Source organism: Malurus melanocephalus, unplaced genomic scaffold (genome assembly GCF_030028575.1).
Source record: "Malurus melanocephalus ecotype Western Australia unplaced genomic scaffold, MMel_1.1 scaffold_0, whole genome shotgun sequence".
NCBI lineage: Eukaryota > Metazoa > Chordata > Aves > Passeriformes > Maluridae > Malurus > Malurus melanocephalus.
In genome coordinates this window covers 4,825,969-4,838,064 of record NW_026623232.1, presented here as the reverse complement: position 1 = coordinate 4,838,064, position 12,096 = coordinate 4,825,969, and the positions used below count along the sequence as shown (strand labels likewise).

Genomic DNA, 12,096 nt, shown 5'->3' with positions numbered 1-12,096 from the left:
ATCAGTCTAAGAAACATGTATCTCCCAGAAGGAAAGAGGAAACAAAGTMATTTTCTAAAATACATCCAAATTTTAGAAAAGCCATTCAGTTCCAGAGAGCAGTTCCAGAGAAAATCTCAGAAAAATCCTCTGCTATACAGAATCAAAAGGATTCTACCAGATCGATAGTATTACTAACAAAAGCAGCCTTCAAATGCAAGGGACCTGCCCGCAACCAGACTGTTCTTTAAATTCACTCCTAAATCCATTCTCTTTTCAAACAGTTTTTCTTCAACTCTGACAAATCTGTGAACTCTAGGGACAGCAGAGGCAYGCTGAATCATATAATTTCTTTCTCTGGGACCATAGGAAAAATTATTCCAATTTTGATCCAGTTTAGATTTCAAGCATTCCCCTCCATCTTCCCCMGACAAGAGCGCAGAAGCCGGTCAGGGCTCACCGGCGGGAGAGTTTCGCTGACATTCAGCTGAAGTTTTCCCTTTTTAGCTCATCCCGGGGTAGTCCCTGTCCCTTTTGCAATACACAATCCACTGCCCCTTTTGGTGTTTCTATCCTGTAGCTATTTGTAGGCTATTGGCCAGTCGTTTTCCAGCCGTTCCTTGGTACAACTAGAGGTTTTAACTGTACAGAATATACAGCTGTAGCCAAATGTTGCAGGTCTGTTTCTGTCTAGAACTAAAAATAAAACAAATCTGAATTTCGTTTTCTATCTCTCATCCAGATCCTGTACACCAGTCCCAGCTATGTCATCACCCAGCCCTGACTGGGGCRTAAAGAAAATGAACTCGTACTTACTCCAGAGCACCCAAACGGGGAACATTTGCCTGGGGAGGGGACCCGTGTTTGGAAATGCGCCCTCCAGACCGAGCCTCCTGTTGCACACATAGCAGGATGTCTCCTGGGATAGTCGGTCTCCTTCCACCCTGCATCCTGCTAAGCTTTCACTGGAGCGTCTTTTAATCCACCTTTCCTGCATCGTGGCAGGATTGATTTAATTATTCYTAAATCACCCTCAGTGGATGGTGTTTGGCCTTCCTTTGTCCTRGCGCTCTGGCCACAGCAATGCCAGAACCCAGAACGGGATTCTTCGTTTCTGTTTATAAAGCGCAAGCAAACCAACTCCATTTTAACTGTGGGAGAACTCAGGCAAAGTCTATTTCCCTGACCGTGCTGAGAGGAAATCCCAAAGTGGATGTTCGTTTCCTTAAACAATTTCCCAGCTTTCTTCAGCTTCTTTGCAGGCTGTCTCTGATTCCCAACTATTTAATCTATTGGCAAAATATTTATTTTTACGTAGTAAAATATTTAAATTATTGGTACSAATTCTGTCTTGTTGACAGCCAGTATTAAGATTGCTGCATGTGAAGCTGGAAGTGGCTTTTATTATTTCTGACAGGTTGATGATTTTTCCCTTCTGAACAGGGGTGATCCGCATTCCTCCTAGATGCTCATGGGCTGCTCAGGATTGCCACTCAAGATACCTGAACCCGTAGCCAGAAAAAATTAAATAAWATAACACCTGAGGTCGAATCCCCCGCTCCCTATAGGCACGTCCTCATMTCCGATTTATTTTGGACGGGGAGAAAGGAAAAAAAAGAAGGACCCGGTGGAGAAGCCGCAGGGGCGCCGGRGCGCTCCGGCTGCCGGGGCCGGGAAGCGTCTTTTGCTCCAGGCCGGAGCGGGTCGGCCCCGCCGCGGCAGCGGGGCTCGCCGGCGACCGCTTCCATGGGGACTGGGGCGACGGGAGCGGGCGGGGTGCCTGCCGCTGTCTTACCTGTGCCGCCTCTTCTTTCGCTTCTTGCTCTGGTTTAGGGAGGATTTGGACATTTTTCGGTCGCTGGAGGACACATCCTCGGAATCTGCGGAAAGACAGGCAGCGGCTGTGGGCTGGGGCTCCCTCCCCGCCAGAGCACCCTCGGGTAGAGCCGGGCCCGCCGGCTCCGCTCCCTCCGCYGGCCCCGGCCGAAGATTTCGTTGCGATCGCGCCGCGGACGGGGCCCGACGCCGACCGCTCCCTCCAGCGCGGCCCCAGCGCCGCTCCCGATCCGGTGCCGGTGCGGGCAGCTCGGGGCGATCCGACTCAGCCAGGGAAGGCTCCGGGCCGCCACCGGGCTCTAGCTCTCGCCTCTCTCCACCAGAATCGTTTGCTGAGKCTGCTGTTGTCTCGCTGCTAAAACGCAGAGCCCGGCCAGCTCAACCAAACCGTAGGAAAACGGGAAAGCTGCAGCCCCCTTTCCGCGGCCGGGCAACCGCGACCGCCTGCCCCAGCCCCGGGATCCCGGACTGCGCCGCGGGAACACCGGAGCGGGGAGGGAGAAATTGAGGTTTATCGAACTACTAGCAAAAACAAGCGCCGGGAGAAGCTGGTGCCTACCCGCGGCCCCCGGCTCCCCGGGGATGCCACGGCCCGTGGGGGGATGTTAAGAGCAGGGCGACGCTGCCTTTGCCCCGAAGGAGCACCCGGGRGACGGATCAGGGACCCGTATTTCGATGCGCGCTCCGGCCGCGCTCCGCTCCCACTCCTGCCCGCTGCGCCGCGCCACCTGCCCGGCCCCGGCCCCGTGCTGCTCGGCGGGCCGTGCTGCGGATCGGGGCGGCGGGCACGGCCCGGGACTGGCACCGCGTCGGACCGCTCCAGCCGCTGCCGGAGGCAGGCCGGGGATTGCCCCCGGAGGCAGGGTCCGGCGCTGCTGCCTGCCACTCTGGAGGGACCCGAGGCGGCCTCGGAAATGGGCCTGCAGGCAGMGTTGTGGGAGGCTGCTGCCGTCTAGGAAAAGGGTGATGAAACAACCCTAATTCTCCGGTAACGACATGGGGTCGCGGGGGACCGCGCCGACGGGGCTCCGCGCATCCCTAGGCCGGGCTCCCCGGGCCACGCCGTCAGACCGCGGCCGCAGCCCCTAACGGGGAAAATACGGTCCCGCCCGCCCTTCTCCTCATCCTCGGGATCGAAACGAAATCTCCCTTCCCCAGCCGAGCAAGTGGCCTCCCGCCGGGACAGCGGGTGCGGGTGGATGCCGGGTGCTGGCGGCGGCGCTGGTGGGGCGCGGCGGGTCCCCGGGGGCCGGGGACGTTCCTACCTGAGCTGGCCGTCTGGCTGCTGTCCAGCTGTCCAGGAGCCCGGGCCAGGGGCTGCAGGTGGACGCTCTGGGGGTCGGAGAGCACCTCTAGGAAGGTGGGCTGGGTGTAAAAGCCGGGGATACCGCCGGCCCCCAGCAGCCCCATGCCAACGCCGCCCACCCCGGCGGGACTGAGCACGGAGCGGGCCGCCAGCAGGTGCCCGGCGGGCAGAGAGTCCAGGGCGGCCCGAGGGTGCGACGGCGGCTCCTTGTTCAAGCCCAGGATCTCCTGGATGCCGAAGCCGGTGCAGCGGGGAGGGGTGGGCCCAGAGCTGGACTTGACCCCAGCCGCGGGGGGCGGCGGAGGCGGTGGCGGGGCGGCGGGGGCGGTGGCCGCGCCGTCGGGCTTGGGCTTGCCGGGCAGGCTGGGGGCCAGCGCCGCGCCCGCTTTGCCCGTCATGCTGCGGCCAGCGGTCCCTGGTGCCCGCTCCGGGAATGCCTGGGAGCCCCCGGCTCAGGCCCCTTTTATCCGCCCAGCCGGGAGCCCGAGCGGGGTCAGAGCCGCGCAGCCAATCACAGGGGCCAGCCGCGATTAGGGATGCCAAAAAGCCGGCACYGGCGGCGGCGGGGCCGCTGCTCGGCGGGCTGGGGCCGGTGCCCGCCAGCGGACTGGGGCCAGAGCCCACCCCTGAGCAAAGAAGGGCCGCCCCGGCCCGGCCCGGCCCCGCAGGCCCCGGCCCCGCTTCGCCTCCAGCCGTGCTGGGGAGGTGGGGTTAGGAAGGGAGGGAGGGAAGGATGGAGGCATCCCTGCTTTCAYAAACACGCACGGCGTGGGGCACCAGCCCTGGAGGAGAGATACAGAAAACTTACATGTAGGGAAACCGTTGACTCTCCGCTTTTCTTRCTCATCCCATATTCTGAGAGAAATAAGCGGTCAAAAGAAAAACTTGAGACCTCAGAGGAAACCTAAGAGCTAAAACTGAACATTGTCCTTTGAAGATATAGAGCTGGAAGCTCTGCATGTTGGAGAAATATTCGGCTTCATGCCATCAGAAGACGTGAAACAGTTGCTTGGGACTCTCTAGACACCCATGCCCGTGAGCATGGTTTCTGAACCACAYGGTTCCCCGTTAACTCACCTTTCATCACCGGTGGCCAAGATACCACACACCTCACCCCCTCCAGCATTACCCCAACTAAAGACGGTAAAACCAAGAGAAAGCTGAAACTTCCCCTATTCCACTCAATGTGAAGCAGCARCTCCAGCACAGCATGTATTGTGATAGTGGCCAACAGCCCACAGCGTGGGTCCTAAATGCTGCTCATGCATTAATCAGCAGAATACCAAACTGGGTGGGGAGGTTGTGCTACAAGCCTTGTCAGTGACATCTCAGGCAATCTTACCACCTCAAACTTTGGTTCTGTCTTGTCTGCATCAGCTAATACTTGGTTTGACCTCTGTTCCACCCACTGGGGCTCCTCAGGTATGGTGTGCAATTTCCCTCCCCAGCATTCAACCTGGAGTTGCACAAGCTATGCCTCAGCAAGACTGGGTTTGTTAGGGTAAAAATTCAAGCCTGAATTGAAAAAAATCAAGCTTGCCAATAAATTATTCCAAACTTCATTATGATTTCTCTAATTCTCAAATTCTCTGTAAATTGATTCAAATTTTTCCAGAAACAGTTCCTCTCCAATCAACTCTAAGGCAGAATGGCATTGTGTGGGCTACATGGCCCCAAGCTGCAGTCTGCTGCAGAACCAAACCCACCAGGTCTGAAGCTCTCTGAAGTGTTGTAACTATTTCTGTTCGGTACCAGCATCAGTGTGAGGAGGTGAACGCTGTGGTTCTGCCTAAAGTACTGCCCAGGACTCGCACAGGGTGTGGATATGCAGAGGGACTGTTTCTCAACTAGATCCCGTGTTCTTACAGCTTTTTGTGCACCACCATTTCTCTCTTTTTTCCTTCAGACCCAGCTCTGCATCCCTGCCCAAGGACAGGTACGGGCATGGGGGTTCTTTGGGTGTGCTGGCTCAAGCAGTACTGACACACATCCCAAATTGACAAGTTCACCASAGAATAACAGCCTGAGGTCCACTCTACAGCATGTGTCACCCTTATCATTTTGAGCCTCCTTGGTGGGTGATKTGAAGCAGTCCATACAAAGTTAATGTTCTGACCACTGCCAGCTATAAAGGTATAGACATATACTAGAGTTTTTTATACATCAATACTTTCTGGAATTTCAATACYTCTGTAACTATTTTCTGGCAATATTTTCACCTTGTCTTGACCAGAAGAAATTGTGGCTTTATTTGAGCTTTCCTTAGTTACATGATTTAGATGGTTACCTAGGGAGAGAAACATCAGAAACCATGAATTCTCTCACATTTTTTCGATCCAGCTCATCCTTTGTCTTCTTCCACAGTTCTTCTGCCTTTTACTTGATGCTGAACTTTTCCACTTCTCCCATTTCTGTTTGCAAATCTGTCCTTCATCCAGGGCACACATATTGGCCTGACATGGCTCTTTATTCAGTCTTGACTTTACTCCAGCCTTTTTCTGTGTCCATGGACAACCTGAATCCCAGTAGAAGCWATGTTTGTCATTACTCCCTTAGTGTCTGAAGAAGTGTCGCTTCTCCATTTCTATTACAGAAGCATGGTTTTTGTTGTTTCTGTCAGCATTGGGGTCAAAGCTGTCTTTGTCTAGATGGACTTCGGTGGATAAAAGTGGCTTATAAAAAGAGAGCAACTTTTTACAYGGGTAGACAGTGGGAGGACAAGGGGGAATGGTTTTAAATTGAATGAGGAGAGATTTGGATCAGATTTTAGGAAGAAATTCTTTACTCAAAAGTCAGTGAGGCACAGAGAAGTTGTGAATGCCCCATCTTTGGAAATGTTCAGTACCAGGATAGATGGGGCTCTGAGCAATCTGATCTAGTGGGTGGTATTCTTGCTCATGGCAGAGGGGTTGGAGCTTCCAACCCAAACCATTCTATGATTCTCTCATGATTCAAAGAGATAAATCAGACCTGATCTCCCTGCGCCCTTCCATTTCCTCTGCAATGGCTTTTGGGTTCTTCCAGCACTGCATCAGTTTTGTTGGTCTCCTCAGCAATGGAAGTGCATGCAGCTCCTGCCTGTCTCCTTTCAAAACCTATAYGTGGAAAAAAAGCTTTTAATAAAAGTCTTTCTCAATATGTTTTTATTTTAGCTGTCCTTTTAAACTTTGGGGAATACTGGTCATCTACTGAAGTCACAGTCACTGGACATTTTTACATTATCTTTCCACCATATGTTGTATTGTAGATAGATATAAGACATAATAATGCTAATATGAAAAGAAGAGACATTTGCTGTATTAATAAAAACTGGTGAGACATGAAAACTGACCAGAGCTACTGCCCATAGATGTTGTAAATTCTGTCTGTCACATAAAGTCTTCAAATCAARGCTGAAAGTTTTTAAGAGATGATCTATAACCCATTCAGAAGCTATTGGCCTGATGCAGAAATTATTTGGTGAAGTTTTGTAGCCTTGTTTACTTCAAAGCTCAGGCTAGAAGGTTGTAATGTTCCCTTCAGACCCTAAAATCTTGAACTCTGTTGAGCTTAGTGTTTGGCAGAGAAGTTCTATCTATATAAAAGCCTTCCCATATAAAAATCTTCTGAGGTCAACAGTGTCCTATTGAAAGTATCTTTTTCTTTACATGTCAGTATATTGATCTCTAAATAATCAAAGACACAAAGTACATGATGACAGGAGATTATGGCACCTGTCATGCCCATGGCCAAATGCTCCCAGTTGGCAGCTGCTGGCTGAGTTACTGCAGCCCRGAGCAGAGCTCTCAGCTTCTGCGTGCTCTGAATCATCCTGGTAGTTTTGAGTTGCACCTCTTAACCCCTTCAGGGGTTAATCCTCATCCTGATGAAGACAGCAGGACCTTGGTTCACTGACATTTAACAGAGCTAGGATTTCACTTTGCTTAGCATTTCTGCATTTTTTTCCATTTTGTCTCTTCTTCTCTCCTGACACARATACAGCCTTATTTCTCATATTTTCTCTCTGGCTGAGCACCTCCATTCATGCCCCGTGGAATATCCAGCTGCTGGATACAGGCCRCACCACAGGCTCTTCCTCTGTCCTTCAGTTTCCTGTGGCAAGGTCAGGATAACTCATGACACCTTCCTTTCCTCTGGACCTTTCATCTTGAGGCATTGGGCAGCTCTGCCCTGCTTAGGACAAGAGGTTAAACAGCACCTTTTCTGCATGGGACTGATGAGCAGTTAAGGGCTGGATATCAGAGCTTTCTGTTAACTGAAGATWTCAGTAACTTCCAGTTGTCTGTAAATCAGAGGACAAAAATTTAACCTTCGGGCCAGTCTGGAGTGGGTACTGCGTCTCAGTGTTCCTGATTCACTTCCTCTCTCTGGGCTGTGCTGGATGGGGCAACACCAGAGGTTTATTCCTCTCTTTTCCAACACCTAAAATAGAAGAGAATATTATTCAATGGATAGACGTTTTTATTTTCCTTTTGAAGAAGATATTAGAAGTGATTTTTATAGCAAGCTAGACCCATAATGTAGACATGCTTTTAACTCTTCTGGAGCAACTGAGTTTATTTTTGTTCAACCAGTTTTAGGAGTTCCTGTGTTGATTCATTAGAAAGTAACAGAACAGCAAGACATGGGCTTTACCATGTGGATTAAAGTCTGTTCAACAGATCTAATTTATATGTATAAATTATATTTATATATATACATAAAATAAATTATATATATATATATATAATATTTATATAATTTATATAATTAAATTCAGCTAAAATGCGGCATATGAAAGTAATGATGTTTGACCTGTACATCCAAACAAAGTTGACATAAATGTATATATTCACTATGGCTGTTGGCCACCTCATTAGCTATTTCATTATAATATTCATTTTTGGCGGAGGATGTCCCACTCAGCCCACTCTAAATAATGCATTGGTGCATGAGTACTTCAGGTAAATTATACATTGTGTCAAAGGGTTTTATCTGATGCATTTTAACTACATTAAGTTTTCTCTTTCCTTGGTTTGTGAGAAAGAGGAAATTTGGTAATCAATTTTATGTATTTTCCATCTTCAGATGACAAAATACTCTGCTTTGTTTAAAGAAAAATGYGTGTTTGTGTTGGGGGAAAACCAGGGAGATCTAGTTTTGTTCCAGGGTATGGAGTCTTTAAGGAAAAKAAATATATAGGAAAATATTACCAGATTTAGTTTCTTCCRTAGGTGAGCACCTGTCTTGGGGACAATATACAATATGAAGTACCTAAAGCAGCTCTCTAGCCAGTCTATGGCCTGGGTTGCACTCTGCCCTGTCCATTCTGGATACTGAACTTCAGAACAAATCTGGGCTGATTGATGAGGGACTGCTGACAAATAATGAGATATCTAGAAAGCACACATTTCTTTGATCTACAGCAAAGATGACTGAAGTGAGATGCCAACAAGTCTTCAAACACATTTTAAAAAGTGTAGCAGTGGTGTCTTCCAAAATTGTCCCCTATATCTGCTGAGCATAGTGGATACACTGGAAGCATTATGATGCTGTAAAGAGCTGCTCTTACTCATGCCACATATTGCAAGTGAGGACACTTCCAATTTCTCTCTTTCGAAACGTTTGCAATTCGTGCATGGAAGGAAAAGTCTGAGCAGGTAAATGTGCRTCCTATGGATTTACCAGATGTCCTTCATGAAGCTGATTGTGAGGGAACTCAGCATCTTCCCAGTTTTGGCAAACACGCTTGCCTACAACCCATTGCAAATGGAGCCTTGCCTGGGAGTGTGTCCTGGGCTGTTCCTTGGAAGAAGTACTCCAGTGGTAATTTTCCTCCAGTGCTCCCACAAATTGGTTTGAGTTTCCAAAACTGGGGCACAGAGACAATCTCAAAACGATCTAACAAAGTAGTGAGACCAAAAACAACCTTCTTCAGTGCCTATGGGGATGTGTGAGGAGGAGGGATGCTGCAGCAGCGGGGTAGGACCCTCCTGCAGAGGTGATTCTGCCCCAGCTGGATGAGCACCCTGGGGACTCTCATCCTCAGCAGAGTGTTCTCACAAACAGACAGCACCCAGGTCCCAGGCTGGGCACGCTGTCATGTCCAGCATGAACTTGGTGCCACTGGGAGCTGCCACGTGTTACAAATCCTAGAGAACAGGAGAATCCATAGAGACCTCCTGGGAACATGGCATCAGCTGGGGCAGGAATGCTGGGGCCAGAATTGTTTGGAGGCTGTGGACTGGTGTAACTTCAGCTGCACATGAATCTGGGGACATTGCAGGACATGGGTAAAAACTACCTCAGAGAGATGGGGTCAGRAACAGAACTTCTTTCCCACAGACACCCAGCACCACGTCTTGCCTTCCCATGTCCTGAGAGGCTGTGTAAATCCACGCATACCAAGAAGGGCCAAGACCATCCAGTGGCCTCCTTACTCAGAACCCTTTTAGGAGTGGTTTTAATTCGTGTAAATGAGTATTTTTAATTTGTTATACTGGCCTTTATCTCTATTACCATCTCATTTGCTTTTAAACCTAGTTTTGCCATCCTGACTGAATTCCATTTGATGCATTAGGAGTAATTCTCTTCCCAAAGGGTTAGACATTTTCTCTCCACATAAAAGTCGCTTATTTTGGATAAAGAGACGATTAGATTTATCTTTAATATTTTAATGGCAGCCAGGATTATTGGGTGGGCAGCCCCGGTTTCAGTTGTTGTTGGGGGATTAGACTCTAATAAACTCTTCAGATTGGGATTTTTTTTCTGTTTTTCACAAAGTACTTGTATTTATTTAAAAAATTCACTTCTTTTTGAGTCATAAATTTCATTTGCTGTTTCCTATTAGTATTAAATCAAGTTGATTAAATTCATAGTGACTATTTGCACATATATCTTTTTAATTTTAACATCCACAACATAAAATCTTTAATGGTGCAATTTGAAATACCTACAACATACATCGCTGTTGCTGTTTAAACAGATGGAAATGAGGATACAGAGGGAAGGCAGAGAGGAAGGGATAGAGAGATGGACAGACGGATGTTGAAAAGGGGGTGAGCTCACTATCTCCACCACATGTAATATTAAAGATTTGTGGGTTTATAACGAAATAAAATTTGGAGAAAGCTCCTTCTCTTCAAAATCACCGGCATCTCTTTGGTAAGCAAAAGGAGAGTGCAGCCTGCCCAGGGCTGCGAGCTCAGTTCACCTCACAACCCTTCCAGTGCCAGGAGCCGGGCAGCGCCCGGAAGGTGGCATTTGTTCAGAGTGGATGCTTGCGGGACTGGCGGGGTGCAAACCCAAAGAGTGARTGTCCCTCACCCCTCGGGGCTCCGCACCCTGCCTTGGCTGTCACAGATGCTAGTTTAGGCTAATCGTAAACTTGGTAATAGAATAAAATGTCAGCAAAGTAGAAATCAATAAGTGTTAATGCTCCAGGACTTTCACTGCTGGGCTCCCCTCTCGGGCTCCCCCCTCCCGCACCATCCTGTCCCTTTGATTTCAGTCCCTTCTCTAATCCCCACCTCATCAGCTCCGGGAAGGGCTGATCTGCAGCAGAAAATCCCTCATTCGGGGCAAAATCAGCTTAATTTGCAGCAATTTGTAGCAGGTCTTTGCTGGGATTTGAGTCTCAAAATTATTCCGCGGGTGGGGGCCGCAGCCCCTTGCAATATGGGCAGAGATTTCCCCGCTCCTCTGTTTGCAGAGATTTGTCTGGGGAGTAATTACAGGCGGGGGCGCAGCCCGGCCCCCGCCCGCCCGGCGCTGCGCCCTCCGCCCGCGGGGCCTGGCACCGGGCGAGCGGCCGAACACGCAGCCGCCCGGATTAGCAGCATTAGCAGCCAGCGCCGAGCAACAATTAATCATTTGCTGGTAAATACAAGCGGGAGCCTCCCCCGGTTGGCGGGGAGGGAAGGGGAGAAGGGGGTGGCCGCCCTGGCCTGCAATAGAGCAGTGAGGAAAGGAAAGCGAAGGGCTGGGGAGGGATGGAGGCGCCCGGGGACCTTGTGGCCTCGGGACGGGAGATCAGAGCAGGCAACTTTCCTTCCGCTAATGCCGCTAATTACAGGCGGCAGCTCCGCCGCCGGCCGCGGAGGCTCCCAGGCACGGGGACCCCCGGTTCCCCGGGGCCGGGACCGTCCCGCCCCGCCGGGCTCCCTCCGCTCCGGGCGAGCGCTTCCCCACGCCCAGCCCGCCGTGGCCGCCCGGCTCCGGGTGCCGCTTCGCACGGCGGGGCATGGAGTGCCCAAATCCACCWCCCCGGTAATCCCGGAGGATGGGTGCTCAGTGGTTATTCGGAGTGTGACTTGGTTTGCGGGAGAGGGAAAAACAGAGCGGTGTGGAGGCAGCCGCTGTCACAGTGCGTTTAGGCGCCGGGCTAGCGCTTCGCTTGGCATCCCGTCACTTTCTCGCTAAAAAATTAGCTTGAGGTGGAATCGGAATTACACGCGTTACATGAATTAAAAGCTGACTAATTAGTGGTTCTGACAAATTCACTGGGGAGTCATCCACTGCCAGAGAAGTTTTGAAGATGCGTTGTCTAGAGATCGGTTCTTGGTCCATACCGTGCAATATCTTTGTGGTGACTCAGAAGAAAATACAAAATCAATGCCGGTAATGATTTCTACTTGACATAAAAATTGGTGGAGTGATAAATAATGATGGGAGTAGGTCAGTTATCACTGAGCAATCTGGATCACTTGGCAGGCTCTGCTCATTTGAACAATATGTGATTTTAATATAGCCAAATGCAAGGCTATATATCTCAGAACAGAAAATGAAGCTCACAGGCTGCTGTCATGGGAGGCAGTCGCTCTGAGGAGGATGGGGGAGATGTGACAGTAAAAACTAAGCATGAATTTTGGGTGTAATCTGCTCTATCAGAGCTATGCCGTTTTTTGATCTAGTGGCAAGAAAATGTTACCTAGCAGGATGAGGATGGCCTTGGCATCTCAAGACTGTAGCAGATTCACACTTCTGGTGTCTGCATT

At 50.1% G+C, this 12,096-nt stretch overlaps 2 protein-coding genes across 2 annotated transcripts in view; both read right to left on the bottom strand.

The window, feature by feature from the left end:
- The window catches only part of VSX2 (visual system homeobox 2), a 21,184-nt gene extending 17,665 nt beyond the window's left edge, over positions 1-3,519 (bottom strand). Inside the window, exons 1-2 of the mRNA XM_057371739.1 lie at positions 3,081-3,519; positions 1,775-1,859 (exon numbers count right to left, since the gene is read on the bottom strand). Coding sequence (XP_057227722.1) covers positions 1,775-1,859; positions 3,081-3,519 — 524 coding nt within the window. The remainder of the gene's footprint in view (positions 1-1,774; positions 1,860-3,080) is intronic.
- A 1,798-nt stretch (positions 3,520-5,317) lies between these two features.
- LIN52 (lin-52 DREAM MuvB core complex component) overlaps positions 5,318-12,096 on the bottom strand; it is an 80,719-nt gene continuing 73,940 nt past the window's right edge. Inside the window, exon 6 of the mRNA XM_057370698.1 lies at positions 5,318-7,543. Coding sequence (XP_057226681.1) covers positions 7,476-7,543 — 68 coding nt within the window. The 3' untranslated portion in view covers positions 5,318-7,475. The remainder of the gene's footprint in view (positions 7,544-12,096) is intronic.